Raw genomic sequence first — 19,526 nt, forward strand, 5'->3', positions numbered from 1 at the left:
AAAATGCTCGTTGATTGGGCAGTCTGCATATGTTCACAATAATTATTGTTGGTAATAGCTGCATACGTACAGCATGGGTGTATTGAAATTCAGCATACATGTACAGTCTTTATTAGCTTGCGGGTCTGCAGATGAGTAAACATTGAGATGTTTTTCTTAAAAGTATACATGATTTGTGTGTGTTCAATGTGGCAAGTGTGCGTATATTGGAACAGGACAGAAGTTAACGCAATCGCCCTTCGCTCTTTTATCCCCGACATGATAAATAGAAAGTATTAAGAACGACTGTCAACACTGCCATTACCGCTGATAACCTCGCTGACGAATGAAGAGGAAATCAAGATTCGAGATGTGTTTAGTTGTATTAATAAATGCCATTTAATAAAAGAACAGCACGAAACCGGTCCCACATAACAGAGAGGAAATGGCGTTTGAGCACTCTTTATGATCAAAACAATAACAACACATAATAGGAGAATGAAAGCTTAAACCTTGGTCAACGGGAAATATACAAATTCTAACATGACTGGGACGTGCATCGCATCGTTTTTATCATGGAAACTGCATGAGGGTTTTAAATGATTTGCATTGTGCACCTTGTTTATTTCAATTAATACACTCTGCATGTCAGTGAAAAGCGCCAAGTGCCTGTTTAGAAGGAAAAAGCGCTCTGATAAATGCTCTTTCTTCTTCTTCTTCTTCTTCTTCTTCTTCTTCTTCTTCTTCTTCTTCTTCTTCTTCTTCTTCTTCTTCTTCTTCTTCTTCATCATCATCATCATTATCATCTACTTCTTCTTTTTCATTATCATCATCATCATCATCATCATCATCCTCATCATCATCCTCATCATCATCATCATCATCATCATCATCATCATCATCATCATCATCATCATCATCATCATCATCATCATCATCATCATCTTCGTCTCCTTCTTCTTTTTCTTCTTCTGGAAAAAAATATTTAAAAGTTGCTACTATATTGTCTATTCTCATTATTTAATTTCTTTTTCTCTCTCATCTTGCTTACCAGCAAATCAGAGAGGATTAACCATAATCACTGCCACAATTGCTTCTGCAGCTGCTCTTGTCACTGTAAAGAGTCCAATTGACAGATTTCCGTATCAACTGTAGACACCCCGGCATGTTGACTCACTGCATTAAGTATAGGTATTTCAACGTCATTAACGTCGTCATCCTAATTTGCCTCATTAATTTTTGCATGTACCGCTTTCTCGATTTCCCAAAATCCAACACTACTCCCGCCACCAATGCTAACTCAAAGTCTTCTGTCAACATTATACGGGCCAGTGGGGTTACAGGGGAAGGATCTCAGTCGTTATTGACGGCCCACAAAGACACCATTAAAGGAAACTCCTCGTTGGATTTGAAATTCAAACAACAATCTATCAAGCCAACATTGGCTTCATCAACGTCGTTAATACCAAAAAGCGACATTGCTACAGAAGCCGTCGGCAAGAAGCGAGAGGAGACCACGGAGGCCAGTGAAAAGTCTCAAAATACAAGTATACTTCAGTTCTGCGCTATTATCCCTCCTAAACTGTGTGAGATTGCATTTAAATATATGTTTTGACAAAGCTTCTTCTTCTTCTTCTTCTTCTTCTTCTTCTTCTTCTTCTTCTTCTTCTTCTTCTTCTTCTTCTTCTTCTTCTTCTTCTTCTTCTTCTTCTTCTTCTTCTTCTTCTTCTTATTTAATTTATTTTTCTACTTTTATCAATTAGTTAGACAGCCTTACTCGACATTAACTGATATTGGCTTAATTACCACCGCCAACATTGCATCCTCCTCCTCCTCCTCCTCCTCCTCCTCCTCCTCCTTCTCTTCCTCCTCATCATTATCATCACCATTCATTCATTCATTCATTCAGCCACACAGCCATACTCATATTTCATTGTATACAGGACTTTTAAAAACTGGGATAAAACTGCCCTACTCAGAAAAACACATTTGAAAGATTTTGGCAGAAAACTCGTCCTTAATATATTGTTCTATTAAAGTGATCCTCATCTCGTCAAAAATTTTCAAACCTGGGACTGATTAGATAAGATAAGGATCATTTTGATCGATTGATATTTAAGGACGAGTTTTTCAAATGTGTTTGTTTTTTGTTTTTAAGGATTTTGAAATCGCCCCTCCCCCTTCCCCAACTCTTGTGTAGAATTACAAGATAAAAGTAACTGGATGATGATGATGATGATGATGAAGATGATGATGATGATGATGATGATGATGATGATGATGATGTGCTATTGGTGATATTGATGAGGATCATAAAGATAATACACATTCATTTTGACCCTCTTTCAACCTCTCTCTCTCTCTCTCTCTCTCTCTCTCTCTCGCTCTCTCTCTCCCGCTTGTCTTCCCCAAACCATACCAGACGGTCCACTCGCCACATACTCCCATTCTACCAACTTCAAGGAAATTGCCAAAGCCAATCCGGGATTGCAACCAGGTGGCCGATCAAAGCCTACGGAGTGCATCTCACGCCATCGAGTCGCTATTGTCATCCCATACAGAAACCGGGAGGAACATCTCCAGATATTGCTCAACAACCTGCACCCAATGTTGATGCGGCAGCAACTGGATTACGGAATTTTTGTGATTGACCAGGTACGGGAATTTAATCCAAATTTGACCCTTATGTTGTTGTGGAAATGGTCTAGAAGTTTAGAAATGTTCTTCTTCTTCATCATTCAGGCAGTCAACGTCATCATGCTGGCGACAAGCGTTGCGCCTTGTTGAATGCGCTCAGAACAGACGGGTATTGTTCAGATTTTAGCACTGACCCCATGACTTTTTATTCTGTTTTCATCTGGTAATTCGCCACATCCAAATTTTGTCATCATTATTGCTACAAGTGCCCGCTCCATCCACACTTTTTCTGAATTTTATTCAACCGAATATCGGAGCTATTCCATGTGAGTCCTATATGGTTATGTTTTACCTTGTCTTTTTTTCATGCAGAAGATGGTGGATAGCTTAATTTGTTCGCCAATAAAGAGTTCGCGGGTTTGTTAGCCCGTCTCGTTGTAGTCCCCACGGTAGTCGAGATAGAGAGATAGATAGATAGATAGATAGATAGAGATAGATAGATAGATAGATAGAAGAGAAGAGAGAGAGAGAGAGAGAGAGAGAGAGAGAGAGAGAGAGAGAGAGAGACGCATGATTGGTACTAAGTTTGAAAGCCATATTTTTATGTGGCTGGATAGCTCAGTCGGCTTTGCGACCACTCGCTGTCCTCTCCCTCCCTCGGCCAGGCGGAGGGTGTTGTGTCATATCATAATGTTATAACAAAGTTATATTTAAAAATAGTGATAACAGCATGGTCAAGGTTCACTTTTTTCAGGGCGAATTAAAATGACATTTTGGGTTTATCCTTCGTCAACAATATAGAGATTTAGTTTAACTACCTTGATTAATCACCCTTTGTCATTATGTTTTTTTCTTCTCCTTTCCAAACTAGTAAGTTATGCAGTGAAGGAGGTGATAGTAGATACTTCTATTTCAGAGACGATTTATGGACGTCTCGCTTCCCCCTTCATATACAATTGTTAAATTACCCGTCAAAACCTTTTTCACTTATCCTAGCAAAACTGTGATGGAGGTGATGGTGGGTACTAATATTTTACAGACGACTATTATAGAAGTTTCATATTTCCTCTTCATCTAAATGAAAAACGATCCTGCAACCCTTCAATAGGTTAAGATGTCATACTTTATAATGAGTTTAGACAGAAATGTAGGTGAGGATAAGTACAATTTATTGCATAGATGAACAAAAATTAAAAAGCTTTAGTGAAGTAATGACGTCATTAATGATGATACGTTTTGCCAAAATAAAAAAAATAACAATATGTTTCATGACTTGAAATAGGCAATTGTTTGATTAAAAATACAATGGAATAGGTAGAAAAAGCTCTCGAATCCGCAAGCGGTTTACGATATGAGGTGCCATTCACGAAAATGGGGTCCTCAATTCGTATACCCTTGTTCACAATGGCAAAGGTAATGAAACGTAAAATTCTGAAAGTAGACATTATTGCAATCATTAACCATGCAAATTAATCTATTATAACTGATATGAAGGCCACAGGGGAAAATCGATCAAAGTCCGAAAGACCCTTACTGTTATAATGTCACATTAATTTGGTATTAAAATCAACCAAGAGCTTGTTTCTTATATGCATCTTGTCAAAATATATACGTTTAGTAATTCACATTCAGTTCAATTCATATTATCATGTGGCGTTTTCAATGGGTTTCCAAACTTTAATTTTGATTTTCTCAAAAGCTGAAAAATGTGGCTTTGATCGTTTTCCCCCTGTGGTCTTCATATTTGTATAAGATAACAAAGCAAAATAGCCTTAACAAGGAGACTAAATTTCCTTAGTTTGAACTAAGACAGATGACAGATGAGCTTACCTTCACGATTAGGGTGGATTGATTTGATAATAATCAAATGAAAACTCCGTCTTTCTAGATGGGGTTCTTGAACTCCCACGTTGGGCAGGGAGGTCTCTTACTGTGTCTTCTATTCCCCTATATGTTTTCCAACTTGTTTTTTTTTTTGTCTTTGTCTTGGAATGTTATTACTTGGTTTTGTCCTTTCCCTTGTCCGAGTCCTTGGCTTGGAAGGAAACAGTCAAATGTATATTTAAAGTTTTGGGAGATGATATGTTTTTCCTTGTAAATCATCTCTCTGTAATGTGTTGTTAGATTTGTTGTTTTGAATGTATAATTTAAGTATTTGAGTGTGTTCCTCTCAGTGGGATCCTGTGTATGTGTCTGGATGAGACTTATTGGTTATCTAATTTTCAGTCTTCTCATCATTAAATACAATGACAGCATAAAGTTTTGGGCATAGCAGTAATTTTTCTATATTTTACCGTCCCGATTAAAATAAAACCATTTCCATTGATACTCTGATGATTCTTCTTCTTGAAATGTATGAGATAAGCTGCAATGTGAGAGGTGCTTTGTATTTTCTGTTTGTTCAATCATTTTCCTTTAGGAAAAGGGGAAAGTTAACTCCATAGTGACACTATTTACCACATTTTAGTTTTTAAGAATGAACTTTTTGAACGTTTGGCCAGCGCCATGTCCAGATTTAGTTTGTTAAAATCTTGAATACAACTTTTCAAATTCAGCAATAAACTTACTCAAGGAGGACCATTAACATTTCTGATTTCACAAATTCATTTAAGAATGATTACAATTTAATGACAATGCTTTACTACCATCATTGAAAGGGCTGAAAATTTTGGGATGTATCGCACTTAATAAAGAGATCTTTTTCTTCAGAGGTAAGAAAACAATAGAGATTTGTGATTTCCGACAGACAGATTTACAAGCAGTCAGTAATTCAAATCACTTGTCTCCACTTCCGCTCCTTTTCACAAAAAAATAAATTGTTTGGAAGAATATTACACAGTATTGACTGTTGAACAATTTTGACTGGTGAACATTTGAACTATCTCTACCAGGCACTCCCCACAAGGTTCAATCGTGCAATGTTGATGAATATTGGCTATGCTGAGGCCATGAAGCGCTATAACTATCAGTGTGCCGTCTTCCACGATGTTGATCTCCTTCCAGAAAATGACAGGAACATTTACTCTTGTCCTGAAATGCCGCGCCATTTATCTGCAGCCATTGACAAATTCAGATACAGGTTTGTAGAATACCACCTATTCTATATATTTTGAACAGTTGAAATGCTTTGATGAATCTACCAGTCCATCGTGTTATGGTTAAATAGTACATTAGACTAAAATTGCGAACAATAATATCTTAATTCATCTAAAATATGATTTCATATAGTAAAATTTACACTTGAATCTACAGACATTAAAGTAGATTAAATAATATAGATTATTATTATTATTATTATTATTATTATTATTATTATTATTATTATTATTATTATTATTATTATTATTATTATTGTTTTAAAAAAGAAAAGAACGATAAAATAAACATTACAAGACCTTTTCATTCCATAGAATGTTTCATGTATATGTTTTTCTTTTTTATTTCTACAAATCTGTGACTTTCTGGGAATTCTTTTGTCCCATTCACATTTTTGTTTTAATGGGCACTAAAAATCCAGAATGTCACAGATATGTGAAAAGAAGAAATATAAAGATTCAACGGCTTGAAAAGTTGCTGCCAGTCACTCGTATAATAGCCACCACTTTAGATTTATATCTTAGTTTAGATATGAATGAAATTTGCTTGATTGATTAATGCTACATAATAAGGGAAGTTGATTGTTCTTAACTAGTTGTGAGATTATTTTCTCATTTGATTTGAGAGAGTGCTAAGAAAAAATGTTTAAATTTTAAACAGGAATTGTTTACATTGTACCCAGTGTATGGTCATATGTTTTATCTCTGTTCTGAGAAACAAATTATTGAGAATGTTTTCACTTACAAAATAAATAGATTGTAGTTTTCGTTTTATAAGAGTTTACTGTATATAGGCTAGGTGTCGTTTTTTGTTGATAATTTTGTTGTTGTTGTTGTTGAATCCTGATAGTTTTAGAGCCAGAAACATTCCTAAGGTATTTTATTTTCAACTTACATTCATTTTAGTGCAATTTATTTTTCTCGAGTCTGTAATTGCAGCTTTTGTTTTGTGTTATTAAGACCTGGAATATGTCAATGAATAAAACAAATACACTGCAAATTACGATTTATTTAAAAATTACACCTATCTACTCATGACATAATAACTCAGCTACCAAAGGCACACTGTGTTAGAACGTATATTAATCAAAATCTAAATAAACTCTGTACCAATGGCAAAAAATGTTTGATTAAATCTTACATAGCTTTGGAAAACATGAAATGTGTCAATAATTAACAATGTATATATATGGCTTAAGTGCCATCTGATCATGCTTCATTCCTTTCAGGTTGCCTTATGCAGGAATATACGGTGGTGTGAGTGCTGTGAGAAAAGATCAGTTTGAAAAAATGAATGGATTTTCAAATATGTTCTTTGGCTGGGGTGGCGAAGATGATGATATGGCAACCAGGTATGAACACACCCCCCCCCCCCGCCTCCTCCTACCCTCCCCACCCCACTCCTTTGCCCTACATCTCTTACCGCCTGAAACAATTTTATACCCGATATTGAAATGTCATATTTTGAAATTGTTTCTTGAATTCGACTTTGAACTTAATGACTGATTGGGGTCTTTCGATCTCCCACGATGGTCAAGTAACCACTTGCTATGTCCTCTATACCCCTATATCTGTTTTCTTAGTTGCCTTCTGTCTTTTACTTGGAATGGGATTACTTGTTTTTGTCCCGGGACTTGCTGGAGTCCTTGGCTGAGAGGGAAACAGTCCATGGTATTGTATTAGTTTTGAGAGGTGATATTTTTTGCCTTGTAACTCATCTCTTTGTTATGTATTGATTGTTGTATTGTTTTGTAAACAGTTGGGTGTATATTCCTCTTAGTGGGATCCTGTGCTGGTGTTTGGATTAGACTTTTAGGTGATCTCAAACTAAGTACACGGATCATGTGCTCTTGAAATCTAATTATGTTCCCGATCTGAACCAATTTCCTCTTTTCTTACTTTGTCTTTGGTGGTTTAATTGTAAATCCTGAATTGTTATTCCATTTTCTTTCCTTTTACTGGCACTTTAAAAAGTTAAGTAGTCCATCAGAGCGATTGGGCCCACGTAGCCGGAATTGATCCTGGTTTCAAAAGCATAAAGCGGACAATAGCAATTGTTTGCTATCCTTTGGATAGGACGCTAGTCTATCGCATAGTATTTTATGCCAAGTCTAACAGAAACAGTTACCCATTCACTGCTGGGTGGACAGGGGGGTCAGAAAAAAATCTCGACTGCACCTGGGATCGATCTTGGTCCCTTGCATGTGAAGCCAGTGCTCTACCAACTGAGCTATCGGGACCCCTGTTTTTACTGGCACTGCAATGACCCGAACGTGTCACAAGCATCGTAAGACCCTGAAAAACAAACTTTATAAAAATTTGATACTTTATTTCACTCCCCCCCCTGATTACTTCTTTTCACCTCACTCACCTTTTATTGTCAGTTAAAATTAATTGGAAATAAAGGATTATTGCATTCTTTGAGGCTGTGACAAAAATGGTACATTTTCAATGTTCAACATAAAAACACACCAATATTGGGAAATTTGAAGAATAAAATTTTGATCATCATATTTTTGTTTAAAGTCCATCAGAGCCATAAGACATAGGAAGGCGAAGTTTATCTTGGTATCTTCAGCATAAACAGATAATATCAACTGCTCGTGACCCCTCGCATAGGACGCAAGTCGATCACAAAGTACTGTTCTTCGGGTCTTTGCGATCTCGCAAACCAGATTGTGTAGTGAGTGTTCTATCAACTGAGATATAGGTACCCAGATATTCATATGGTCTTCATCAATTACTGTGTTGAACTACAAATGATCAAAAAATTTTGAGATTTGACATCAAAAAGAAAAGCAAAATACCCCATGAAAGTGTCAGAAAGTGGAGACAAAGTACTGTTATTATTCAATTCAGAAACAAAAAAAACTTGATAAAACCTAGAGATGACAATCTCCATAGTACAATGATTTTGTTTGTTAGGTGTCGAATGCTAAGAAAATGAGCATTTATTAGCCTCATATATTGACTCATTATATTACGAACATTGATTTGACCATGGTTAATGGATGCCTTTTGTTTGGTCAGGGTTTTTTTTTGCCATGGGTCGAGCTGGTTATATTTAACGTGGTCTGTATTCATACTTGTTTTTATTTAAGAAAATAATTTATCTCTGGGATATTGAATGGCTAAAATGGTTTATCATAGTCAATCGTGGACAAGGGAGACCAGTTATTGAATTAAAAGAGTATAAGACAGACATGGAAATGACTTAGGTTCAATTCTTAGGTGTCCATTCTGTAAAATCAACTGTGATGTGATAGCTTTGTTTAATCTATATCTTTTGAAAAGCACTTTTTCTCTCCTATCCAGTTGGATATCACGAATTTGTTACTGTTTTTTTTAAATTTAACACAAGAACTACCCTCCCCCCTCCCCTAAAAAAATTGGATAATCTTTAGGTCCTGAAGCCACTAGGTTATAAGGTTATTTTTACTATTAAGCTGTCCAGTATTGAATGAGGTTGCCTCATATCCTATTTTGAAAGATCACATTCTTGTTTTAATCTGATACAGGATTCGAAATAGTGGATATAAAATCACTAGATACCCCATGGATATTGCTCGATACCGAATGATAAAACATACCAGGGACAAAGGAAATGAATTAAATCCTCAGAGGTAAGAACCAAAGTAATGCTTCTGAGTTAGGATCTATGGAGGACATAAATTTGTGTTTTCCATGGCAACACTATCACCATGTCAACTCATAATTAAAAAAAAAAAACACACGACTAGTTAAAGATCCAATTTTATTGGCATCTTCATACTTTTACATAAAACTGACCATGCCAAGACCTTACCACGGTGTTGAATAAAACATGAACTTCTGCTTATACAGGTCGCAATATCCTCTTAATATGAGCTTTTTTATCAAGCTGATATTATGCTGGAATAAATATTATTATTATCAGAATGAGGAATGTCAATTTCTTTTCTAAAGTGTTTTGCAACGAAAATTCATTCTACACATTGAAAGCATAATTTATTTCATCTCAAAGTTTGTAAGTTAAGCATAAAGTAGAATATTAGACGTCAGATTCACCCGGGCATTGTACCGATTTGAGATGACTGGTCACAAATGTGCTCAAAATGATTTACAAAAAGTCCTAAGCCAACAACACTCCATATTTATGGCAGGGTACACTTGCAAGGTGTTGTTACGTTATTTTTTCATCGATGACAATGGTGTTACCTAGCCTGGTACTCGTTTGACATAATATGAGTGTGGTTAGAGAATGTGGAAGGAGCCTTTACCAAACGTTCAACTTTGCTCTATCAATTGTAGTTCTTGAACCAGGGATCTATAGGTCAGAAGGCAGATGTTGTACCACTAGACCATAGAGTGAATTGTTTTGGATTAGTATGTATTAGTATTAGGTATACAAGATTCTTTTTTGCGTTTTATTTGCCATTCCAAAAGTTTCTTGTCATCATCATCATCATCATCATCATCATCATCATCATCATCATCATCATCATCATCATCATCATCATCACCATTACCACCACCATCACCACCACCAGCACTACTACGACTACTACTACTTCTACTACTACTACTACTACTACTACTACTACTACTACTACTACTACTACTACTACTACTACTACTACTACTAGTACTTAATAGTAATACTATCAGTATTAATACTATGAATATGACTACTATCTAATATCTAGTGTGTTGTACGCCTAGTAGGCCGACGTGTGTAACTGTGCCCTTGCTGTTTTTGTGAAGTTTTGTGATTTTAAACCATTTAACATTCATTTCTGCATTGGGTTTTTATTCCAGTCTATGGGACCTGTTTCAGTTTATCTTGTGATACAATTTTTACAACTTTTCAATAGAACGAAATATTTTAATCAACAAATTTTTTAACGGATTTTACTCAACATAATCATTTTTATCCTACTTGTCAGTTGACATTTTTGTACCGACTTATGTTCACATCATTGTTTATGCCTATGTCACCATTCGATTACAATATAAGTACACGGCATAACTGTGTTTGCGATCCAGAGGTGGCTGTACAAAATATTTAGGGGTGACGTTGGATCGCAGCCTTACCTATCGGGTGCATCTCGAAAGGGTTGCCCGGAAGATAGAGAAGCGGATTAGTCTTCTGAGGAAGCTGGCGGGATCGACTTGGGGCGCTAGCCAAGCGCTCCTGAGAACGTCCGCCTTGGCACTATGCTATTCCACCGCGGAGTATTGCGCTCCAGTGTGGGGTAGAAGCAGAAACGTTGAGAAGGTGGATGTAAAACTTCGCAAGTCAATGCACATAGTGACAGGAACGCTAGCAACAACCCCTAGAGAATGGGGCCCGATAATGGCAGCGATCCAGCCGCCCGATGTCCGGAGGGAGACGATTACCGGAAAGTGGCTGAGTAAGATCAAAGAGAGAGGGAATGGGGATACCCATCTGATGCGCATAATGGACGGTGCCCCCGTTTCGAGTCGAAATAAGTCCCGGCAATCCTTGTACGCAGAATCCCTGACTACGGACAGGGCTGCACATACGAGATGGAAGTCGGGGGGGGGGGGACGTACACTCCTCTTAGCTTGGTGAGAAGTTGCCAGGCTTTGATGCCAGTGAGAGGAGACACTAGGTGGCTGCGAATCGGCTTCGGTCGAGGAGCTGCCTAACGGCAAGTGCGTTACATCGATGGGGTCTTACTACCTGTCCAATATGTCCCCGCTGTGGGCAAGAACCCGAGACGGCAGAGCATCTAGTCGAAAGGTGTGATGTGACGATGCTACCCGGCGGGTTCGCGACGGTGCACGAATGCGGACCGGACTTTGCTGATTGGGTCGATCGTCATAACATAGTAGTGTGAACCATAAGAGGCTGCTGCTGTCGCAAACAACGACCTTTCGAGGTGCAATCGGACGAGACGCCGTCCTGCAGAATCACGACACGACCACTTGTGTTAAAAACAATAAACTGTGTGAGAGGTGTTAACATCAATCACGTTGGAGCGGTGTCAAAACAAAAAGCCTTTCCTAAAATAACAAAATTGTGCAACAATAACGACCATAGTGAGCTCATCTCAAGACAAAAACCAACTGAAGCCGACCATTAGAAATATCAACAGTCTGTAATAAAAGCAGCAGGGGCTTTGTTCAAACCACCAACAAACAAAATATTATTACCGATACTTTTGGCGTTTCACACAGCAGACACGAATTGACAATTGTAAATAAAACTACCTGTCGGGGAAAATGTATTCATGGAGATAACACAGAACCTTGTAACAAAACTGAGGACACCCACCTACAATCTGTGTCAATGTGTGAGAACAACTTACATAGTAAAATTAAAGTGGCAAACCTTATGAAATGTGACTTATTTAACTCAAGATCACTATGTAATAAAAAGACAACTCTGATTTGTGGACACATTTTGGACATGTTATCCATAACAGAGGCATGACTAAAAATTTTTTTTTTGCTTAAATCATTAGTAAAATAAAACCTGCTGGGTACAATGTGATCAAGAAAAGGCGGAAAGGTCGACAAGGTGGTGGGTTAATAATGATTCATAAGGAAAATATTGAATGACAGAAAATAAAAGTAACAACTAAGCCAACGACCTTCGATACAATCGAATGTCATCAAAAAGACAGGAAAGAATATACTCATTCAGTCACTACGCGGGCTTCCAATAGAGAAAAGGATAGTGTACAAAATCGCTTATTTTGCTTCCAATTGCCTTCGCCATACAACATTTGAATACATTGAATACCTTGGGAGGAAATATAAACTAACTCAATCTCTATGATCCACCAGTTCTTCGCTAATGGAGAAAAACATCCCAAGAATAAAGTTTGCTGAGTGTGGTTTTGCATTTTCGGCTCCAATCATATGGAATTCTTTACTACCTAAAACCCAACAATGTGAAAGTCAACCAGTCTTCAAACGGCAATTAAAAACCAATCTTTTTCATTCTGCTTATCGTGATTCTATGTGAACTTAAAAGAATAGATTGTGTGTGACTGTTGTGGTGATTTTGTAGTTGAATGAATAAACTTGTGTGATACCAATAAAACAAACAAAAAAAACCTGTTGAAAAGCACCAATGAGCACTAAATGTGGATACTGGCGCTCTATCAAATAATAATAATAATAATAATAATAATAATAATAATAATAATAATAATAATAATTAATAATAATTATAATAATAATAATGATAATAATAACTACTACTACTACTACTACTACTACTACTACTACTACTACTACTACTACTACTACTACTGTTACTACTATTATTATTACTACTACCATAACAACAACTACTACTAATACAATAACAACAACAACAATAACAACAACTACTACTATTACTACTACTACTACTACTACTGCTACTACTGCTACTACTACTACTACTACTACTACTACTACTACTACTACTACTACTACTACTACTACTACTACCACTATCAGCTATCCAAACATGAAGGACTCCAGCTCATTGGCCTTTTCACTTTCTAAGTCTAATCATTCTTGTCTGTCTAAAGCATATTTATTATCTCTACATTTCTCTTTCAAAATCAGATATGCTCTGCTAAAAACAACCTCAAAAAGGATGAAGACAGACGGTCTAAATTCTTTGAATTATACAGTCCAAGAAGTGGATGAACAACCAACTCACTTAAGGATAAAAGTTTTTATAGATGAAAAATAAATTTTGAAAGTAAGTTTTGATATATTCTGATATTTGATTTTAATTGCGAGAGAATTTTATACATGAAGTTGGAAGTTTTGTTCAATCTTATTCCTGTTACTTTCATAACATTTTTAACAAAAATAATTATGCTGAGATTAGATTTCATCTGCAAAATGTAAATAAATACTGGGAGACAAGACATATAAATTGTTGTTTCGGTATAATTTATTACTGATCTTATTTTCTTCTGATTGGTTAACACCTGTCATTTTATGAAAAGGTTGAACTATAGACCCCTTTAAGAATCCAATACAGATTTTCAAGGGTGAGAAATAACAAAACTGTTCTTTTTTTAAATATATACTAATTCATTTTATTTGGACGGATTGAAGCAGATGTCCAAAAGTGATGTGATGTGAAAATGATTAGTATTACAAAATGTTAGTGATATCTTACTTGGTGTAAGACTGTATATTAATAATATAATAATAATAATAATAATAATAATAATAATAATAATAATAATAATAATAATAATAATAAATAATAATAATAATAATAATAATAATAAATAATAATATATAATAAATGATAATAATAATACATAATAAAAATAATATAAAATAATAATAATAATATAATATAATATAATAAATAAATTATATAAATATAATGTAATTCTAATCATTACATCTTCAGATACAAAGGTGAGCAATTGTTTTTAGAGATAAAACATATTGTAATTTGTATAATCAATTCTCGCTTTAACAGTTAACCAATGGAGTTCATAAAACTGGCTGTGTATTCTCTTTTTTCTTCTTTAAAACAATTCGTGCGGCTTGATTTTGTAAAAGCTGTCACTGGAGAATTCAGGATTCATCCTTTTGGCTATATAGTAAATTGTAATTGTCACGTTTTCCTGACTCAATACCAGTTTGAGACAAATGGTGTAAATAAAGAATAAAAAAAGAAGAAAAATGTAAATCTGTAAAAATGAATCCGTAAAGAACACTGCATACCACTTGAGGTTAAAGCGATCCATACAGAATTCTATTTGACTTCAATTCTGAAGTAGTTTAAAAATTCCAGTTGTCAGATATCTTGTGTTTCTAACTCTCCTTCTCTTGCCTTACCGTCATTTCAGTCTAACATTCAGGATAGAGATTAGTGCACTTACTTCACTTCCTAATTTAAACTGGTATGGTTGTGTCAATTGCGTAATCATTTCGATGTGAATTAGAATTTGGATCACTTTTGATTTGATGATAACGGTATTGGTGGCTGAGCTCTATGATACCTTGTCTTGAACTTTGGTCAAGCATTACGGACTGTGGTCAGTGACAGATGTTGACAGCAAGTGAGAAAACTTGTGTTTCTGCAATGTGCAATTGGGTAAGGCACTTTGCAAACATTACCACTCTCAACTCAGAATGAGTAACTGGCATAAGACCGTGAAAGATTTATCTTATTCAAACAAGCTATATGTATGAATTGAACATTTTAGTATAGCTTGTTTGTATAAGATGGCCTTCTGGCGGGGGGGGGGGGGGTAGACGATGCATATAAAACTCCACTCACTGTACATGTTAAAATTATGGGGATAAATTTTCTAAATGTCAATATAGTTGTTCCTATAGTAAATGAGTCGTAGAAACGAAATGGTGGCCCAAACCAATCATACCAAATTATGTCATTGACCACAGATTGTTATAGTAATTCCTAATACTCGTGCACATCGAATGATTATTTTGTAAAGCTGCACATCTGTCAAATGGATTTTAATAGCAATAAAAAAAAATATTAAAATTGATAATCATTATTAAACAACATCTACCATCTGTCCTTGTTGTGATTATAATTGTGATTAACAAAATTTGATGAAGCATTTCGATCGAAATTTGAAAGTAACAGTTGTTAATCAAAAGTTTGCATTTAATTCTTTAACAATTTTACATAGAGTAAATGCTATTTAAGATTGCACCGTTTAAAATGCACCTTTGTTCCCAATCTTTGCGACAAATTGTATAGAGTATAGACATAAAAACGACATCAAACGTAAAAATATTCTTTATATCAGTGCTTCTTTATACTTTTGAAATAGAAATGAAAAAAATTCGGACAGTTTTTTATCATCATTTTTCATAACTTGTTATAAGTATGGTTGATATAAGACTGGCTTTTGTATGTACAGATTTTTAGGGCTTTAATTCAGTGGCCAAATTCAGATATTCTCTCTCTCTCTCTCTCTCTCTCTCTCTCTCTCTCTCTCTCTCTCTCTCTCTCTCTCTCTCTCTAGTTTTGTTTTTTAAAGTCAAATTTTTGTCGGAATTTGTATGTTTGACCAAATTTGACCACAATGCCACTGGTTTTATGACAGTGAAGTAGGGGTATGGTGACAACTACTATCGAACTAGTAAAATTATAAAGTATAAAAGTATAGATTTTAAAAATTATAACATGTCTTCTGATTTAATTAAATTTCAACGTTATTTAAAGATAAGAAAATGGCAAATAAGGTAAAATAGTTAGACAACAAACACATACCTTCTATTTGATAATATATAAATATAACACAATACAAACACACAATCTTGTTTTGTTGTCCCAGAGTTGCTTCTGTTTGGGTAGCAGAGTTTGATATGGTGTCTGTTGAAGAAGACATGTAGCGTAATGATTACTACACTTTTAACCTGCCACAGGACATAATAATAGATATTGAGAACAACAGGGCTTCAAAAGTTCTGCACACTAGATTTTATCACTTTCCCTTTTTGTCTCGATTCGTGATTATCGCTAAAGCGGAGCTTCAATTTACCAATTTTATCACAGTCCTTTATGTCATGGAGATGTGATATTACTGATAAATAGGGCTTCTTGCCTCTTTTTATTGGTCACAAAATAGTACAGCTTAACAGGACATCAAATATTAAGTTTGGCCTTCTCCGTGTTATATTTTATAGACACCCGTTCGTACATACTCATATAGCACAGTTAAATTTTCTTTGTGCTATGATGTTAATGGACACCCATTCAAATATACTCACATAGTACAGTTAAAATTTCTCTGTGGTATGATTTTAATGGACTCTTGCCTTGCTATCTTTATGGCTCGTACTGTGTAGAGCAAAATATCAGGTGGCCAGTTGTGGCTTGACATGGGTTCATATATCCTGGACGGTCAAGTGGGGTTGCCAACAGAAGATAGCCTAACAACAGATTTGAAAATAAACAACATGTGGTCAGTCACAAGTTACTTTACATTAGAACTTGAGGTTGTCTTACTGTAATGTGACGCTATTGAATTTAAATTTTGCCCCAAAATTATACAAATCTTATGTTAGTTGCCATTGGCAGATCTGATATTGGTATGGATTGCTTTACTTGTTATAAATTATACACATTTTCTTTCCTTTTCATCTTTCAGAACTTTCGTATCTAATAGTATATTTCGATTGGCAAGTTGACAAGAATGAATGGGACTACAAAGCCAAAAAAGGAATACATTAATTGAATATTCAATCATTCCAATTCAAGATGTGTAAATTATATATGTCATGAATTATTATCATTATTTTATTCCAATCTTGTACTTTATTCGAACATGTGATTAATGAAATGTACTATCTGGTAATTGTGTATTTGGTTGTGTTTGTGTGTGTGTTTGTCTGTGTGTGTGTGTGTGTGTGTCTGGATGTGTGAGGGAATAAGTGTAGTCAATAGTCAAAAGTATAGACGCAGTATTGTAGATTCACTCTAACTTAACAAACAGTAAATCCTCAAGATTGTTTTGAAAGTAGAGTTGGTCTGAAAAGATCATCATGTGAATGACTTTTGTAGTATTAGATATTCAATACATTTCAGGCAAGGTTTCATTTTACTTTAAATTTGAAAACATCTTGCATTTGTCATTAGGAGAATATTGACGACCTCATTCCGAGCCGCATCGCAATTACTGCTCTTTTGATGAACTTTTGGTCTGTAGTCATATAGAGATTATTATTGAAGGAAAATATAATTTGAAAGAAAATTGAACCTGTCATTAAAGAGGATTTATTTTTTTGTAATTGGTTCGTGTCAAGTCCGTGAGATTGTGACAGGATTTTAGATTGAATTTTTGTTATGTGATAGAGTTTGAAAAAAAGATTGAACACTCGAAACCAATTTCATTTCATTGCTTTCTGCCTTTGTCTTGGATTGAGATTACTTGATTTTGTCCTAGGCCTGGCTGGAGTCCTTGACTGTGGGGGAAACAGTCAAATGTCTAGTTATACTTTTGGGGGATGATATTTTTTTTCTTGTAAATCATCTCTCTGTTATGCATTGTTATATATGTTGTTTAATTAGTGTAGCTTTGAGTATGTTCATCTTAGTGCGATCTTGTGCTTGTGTCTGGATAAGACTTTTAGGTGATCTCAAACTAAGTATAAAGTCAGTATGCTCCTGGAATCTGTATCTGTTCCCTATTTGTCCCATTCCCCTTTGCCATACTTTTTCTTGGCTCCTTTAATTGTAAATCTATAATCTTTTTTGACTATTCCATTTTCTTCCTTTTCTTCTGGCGCTGAAAAGACCTAAATGTTTTGCAAGCGCCGTAAATCTCCTTAAAAAGAAACAAACAACTAAAAAAAAAACAAAACAACAACAACCAAAAAAAACAAACAAACCCTTACTGTATCTCACATGGTGGGCAGAGAGGTCACTCTTGCTGTATCTCACATTGTGGGCAGCGAGGTCACTCTTGCTGTATCTCACATTGTGGGCAGCGAGGTCACTCTTGCTGTATCTCACATTGTGGGCAGAGATATCACTTTGACAATGTCTTCTATCCCCCTATATCTGATTTCCCTTTTCATTTTGCTCTCGTCTTTGTTTTGGATTGGCATTGTTCAGTTTTTTTCCAGGTAATGGCAGGAATCTTCTCCGAGAGGGAGGCAGTTGAGTGATTGTAGAATTCCTTTTTATGTAATATATATTTTTCCTGCAAACAATCTCTCAATTACGTACGCTTTTAGCTTTTAATTTTGAATATATTGTACCTCGTAAATATTTGAGTGCATCCTTTTTAGGTCATCCTTTGCTTCTGCCTGATGGGATTTTTAGGTATTGTCAAAATAGGCACATTGAAAGTAATAAAGAACAACGAAATTATGTGGTAAAATTTAAAAGAAGTTCAATTAAACGTTACTTCTTAGAAAGGTGCACCGGAGGACAGAAGTCAAAGGATTTCTGGCCAAAGGTCAAACCATTCTTATCAAAGAAGCACAACAAAGATCAACAAAGGATTGTACTTCAAGATGGGGATAAGATGTTGAATAATGTTGGTGATATCTGTAAATTTTAAACTCTTTCTTTGTAAATGTTGCAAATGAAAATTGGTAAAGATGTTGTTTTTGATCAGGAAACTCACCCAAGCATCAAATCCATAAATTAAACATACCTGACCTTCCGAAATTTGAATTCAAAGAAACTAATACACAAACTGTCCAAAAAGTTATCAACAATATCAATGTTAAGAAAGCAACTGGTTTTGACAATTTTCCGGCCAGACTTCTTAAAGCTGGCTCCCCCATGCTCGCTGAACCAATAACGAATCTAATTAACAAATCAAATTCTTTTGGTGTGTTTCCTGATCAATTGAAATTAGCACAAGTCACGCCTTTATATGAAAAACAAGATCCTCTAAATGTGAAAAACTATCGTCCTGTTAGCATTCTACCAGTCGTTTCCAAAGTATTTGAAAAAAATATATTTAGGCAATTATCAATATATTTCGATGACATTTTTAATGAATACTTGTGTGTTTTTCGTAAAGGCCATGGCTGCCAAACAACACTTTTGCGTTTAATTGAAGATTGGAAAGATGCATTAGACAATAACAAATATGTCGCTGCAATCCTCATGGACCTTTCGAAGGCTTTTGACTGCTTGCCTCACAACATTCTTATTGCCAAACTAGCTGCCTATGGGCTAGAACAAAAAGCTCTTTATCTAATTGAGAAATATTTGAGCAGAAGAAACAACAAATAAAATTAGAGGATGCCGAGAGCGACTGGGTAGGCATTAAAAAAGGCGTTCCACCAGATCAATTCTTGGACCATTATTTTTTAAGCCTTTTATAAATGATAAATTTTACT

At 35.3% G+C, this 19,526-nt stretch overlaps 1 protein-coding gene across 1 annotated transcript in view; it reads left to right on the plus strand.

Annotated features, from left to right (window-relative positions):
- The window catches only part of LOC144968808 (beta-1,4-N-acetylgalactosaminyltransferase bre-4-like), a 26,759-nt gene extending 8,202 nt beyond the window's left edge, over positions 1-18,557 (plus strand). The window contains exons 3-11 of the mRNA XM_078907514.1: positions 1,034-1,565; positions 2,402-2,634; positions 5,508-5,695; positions 6,941-7,063; positions 9,230-9,334; positions 13,281-13,419; positions 16,817-17,704; positions 17,826-18,087; positions 18,124-18,557. Coding sequence (XP_078763640.1) covers positions 1,145-1,565; positions 2,402-2,634; positions 5,508-5,695; positions 6,941-7,063; positions 9,230-9,334; positions 13,281-13,410 — 1,200 coding nt within the window. The 5' untranslated portion in view covers positions 1,034-1,144 and the 3' untranslated portion in view covers positions 13,411-13,419; positions 16,817-17,704; positions 17,826-18,087; positions 18,124-18,557. The remainder of the gene's footprint in view (positions 1-1,033; positions 1,566-2,401; positions 2,635-5,507; positions 5,696-6,940; positions 7,064-9,229; positions 9,335-13,280; positions 13,420-16,816; positions 17,705-17,825; positions 18,088-18,123) is intronic.
- Positions 18,558-19,526: the final 969 nt, after the last annotated feature.

Source organism: Berghia stephanieae, chromosome 3 (genome assembly GCF_034508935.2).
Source record: "Berghia stephanieae isolate SIO BIC M18660-M18661 chromosome 3, UCSD_Bste_1.3, whole genome shotgun sequence".
NCBI classification, from domain to species: domain Eukaryota; kingdom Metazoa; phylum Mollusca; class Gastropoda; order Nudibranchia; family Aeolidiidae; genus Berghia; species Berghia stephanieae.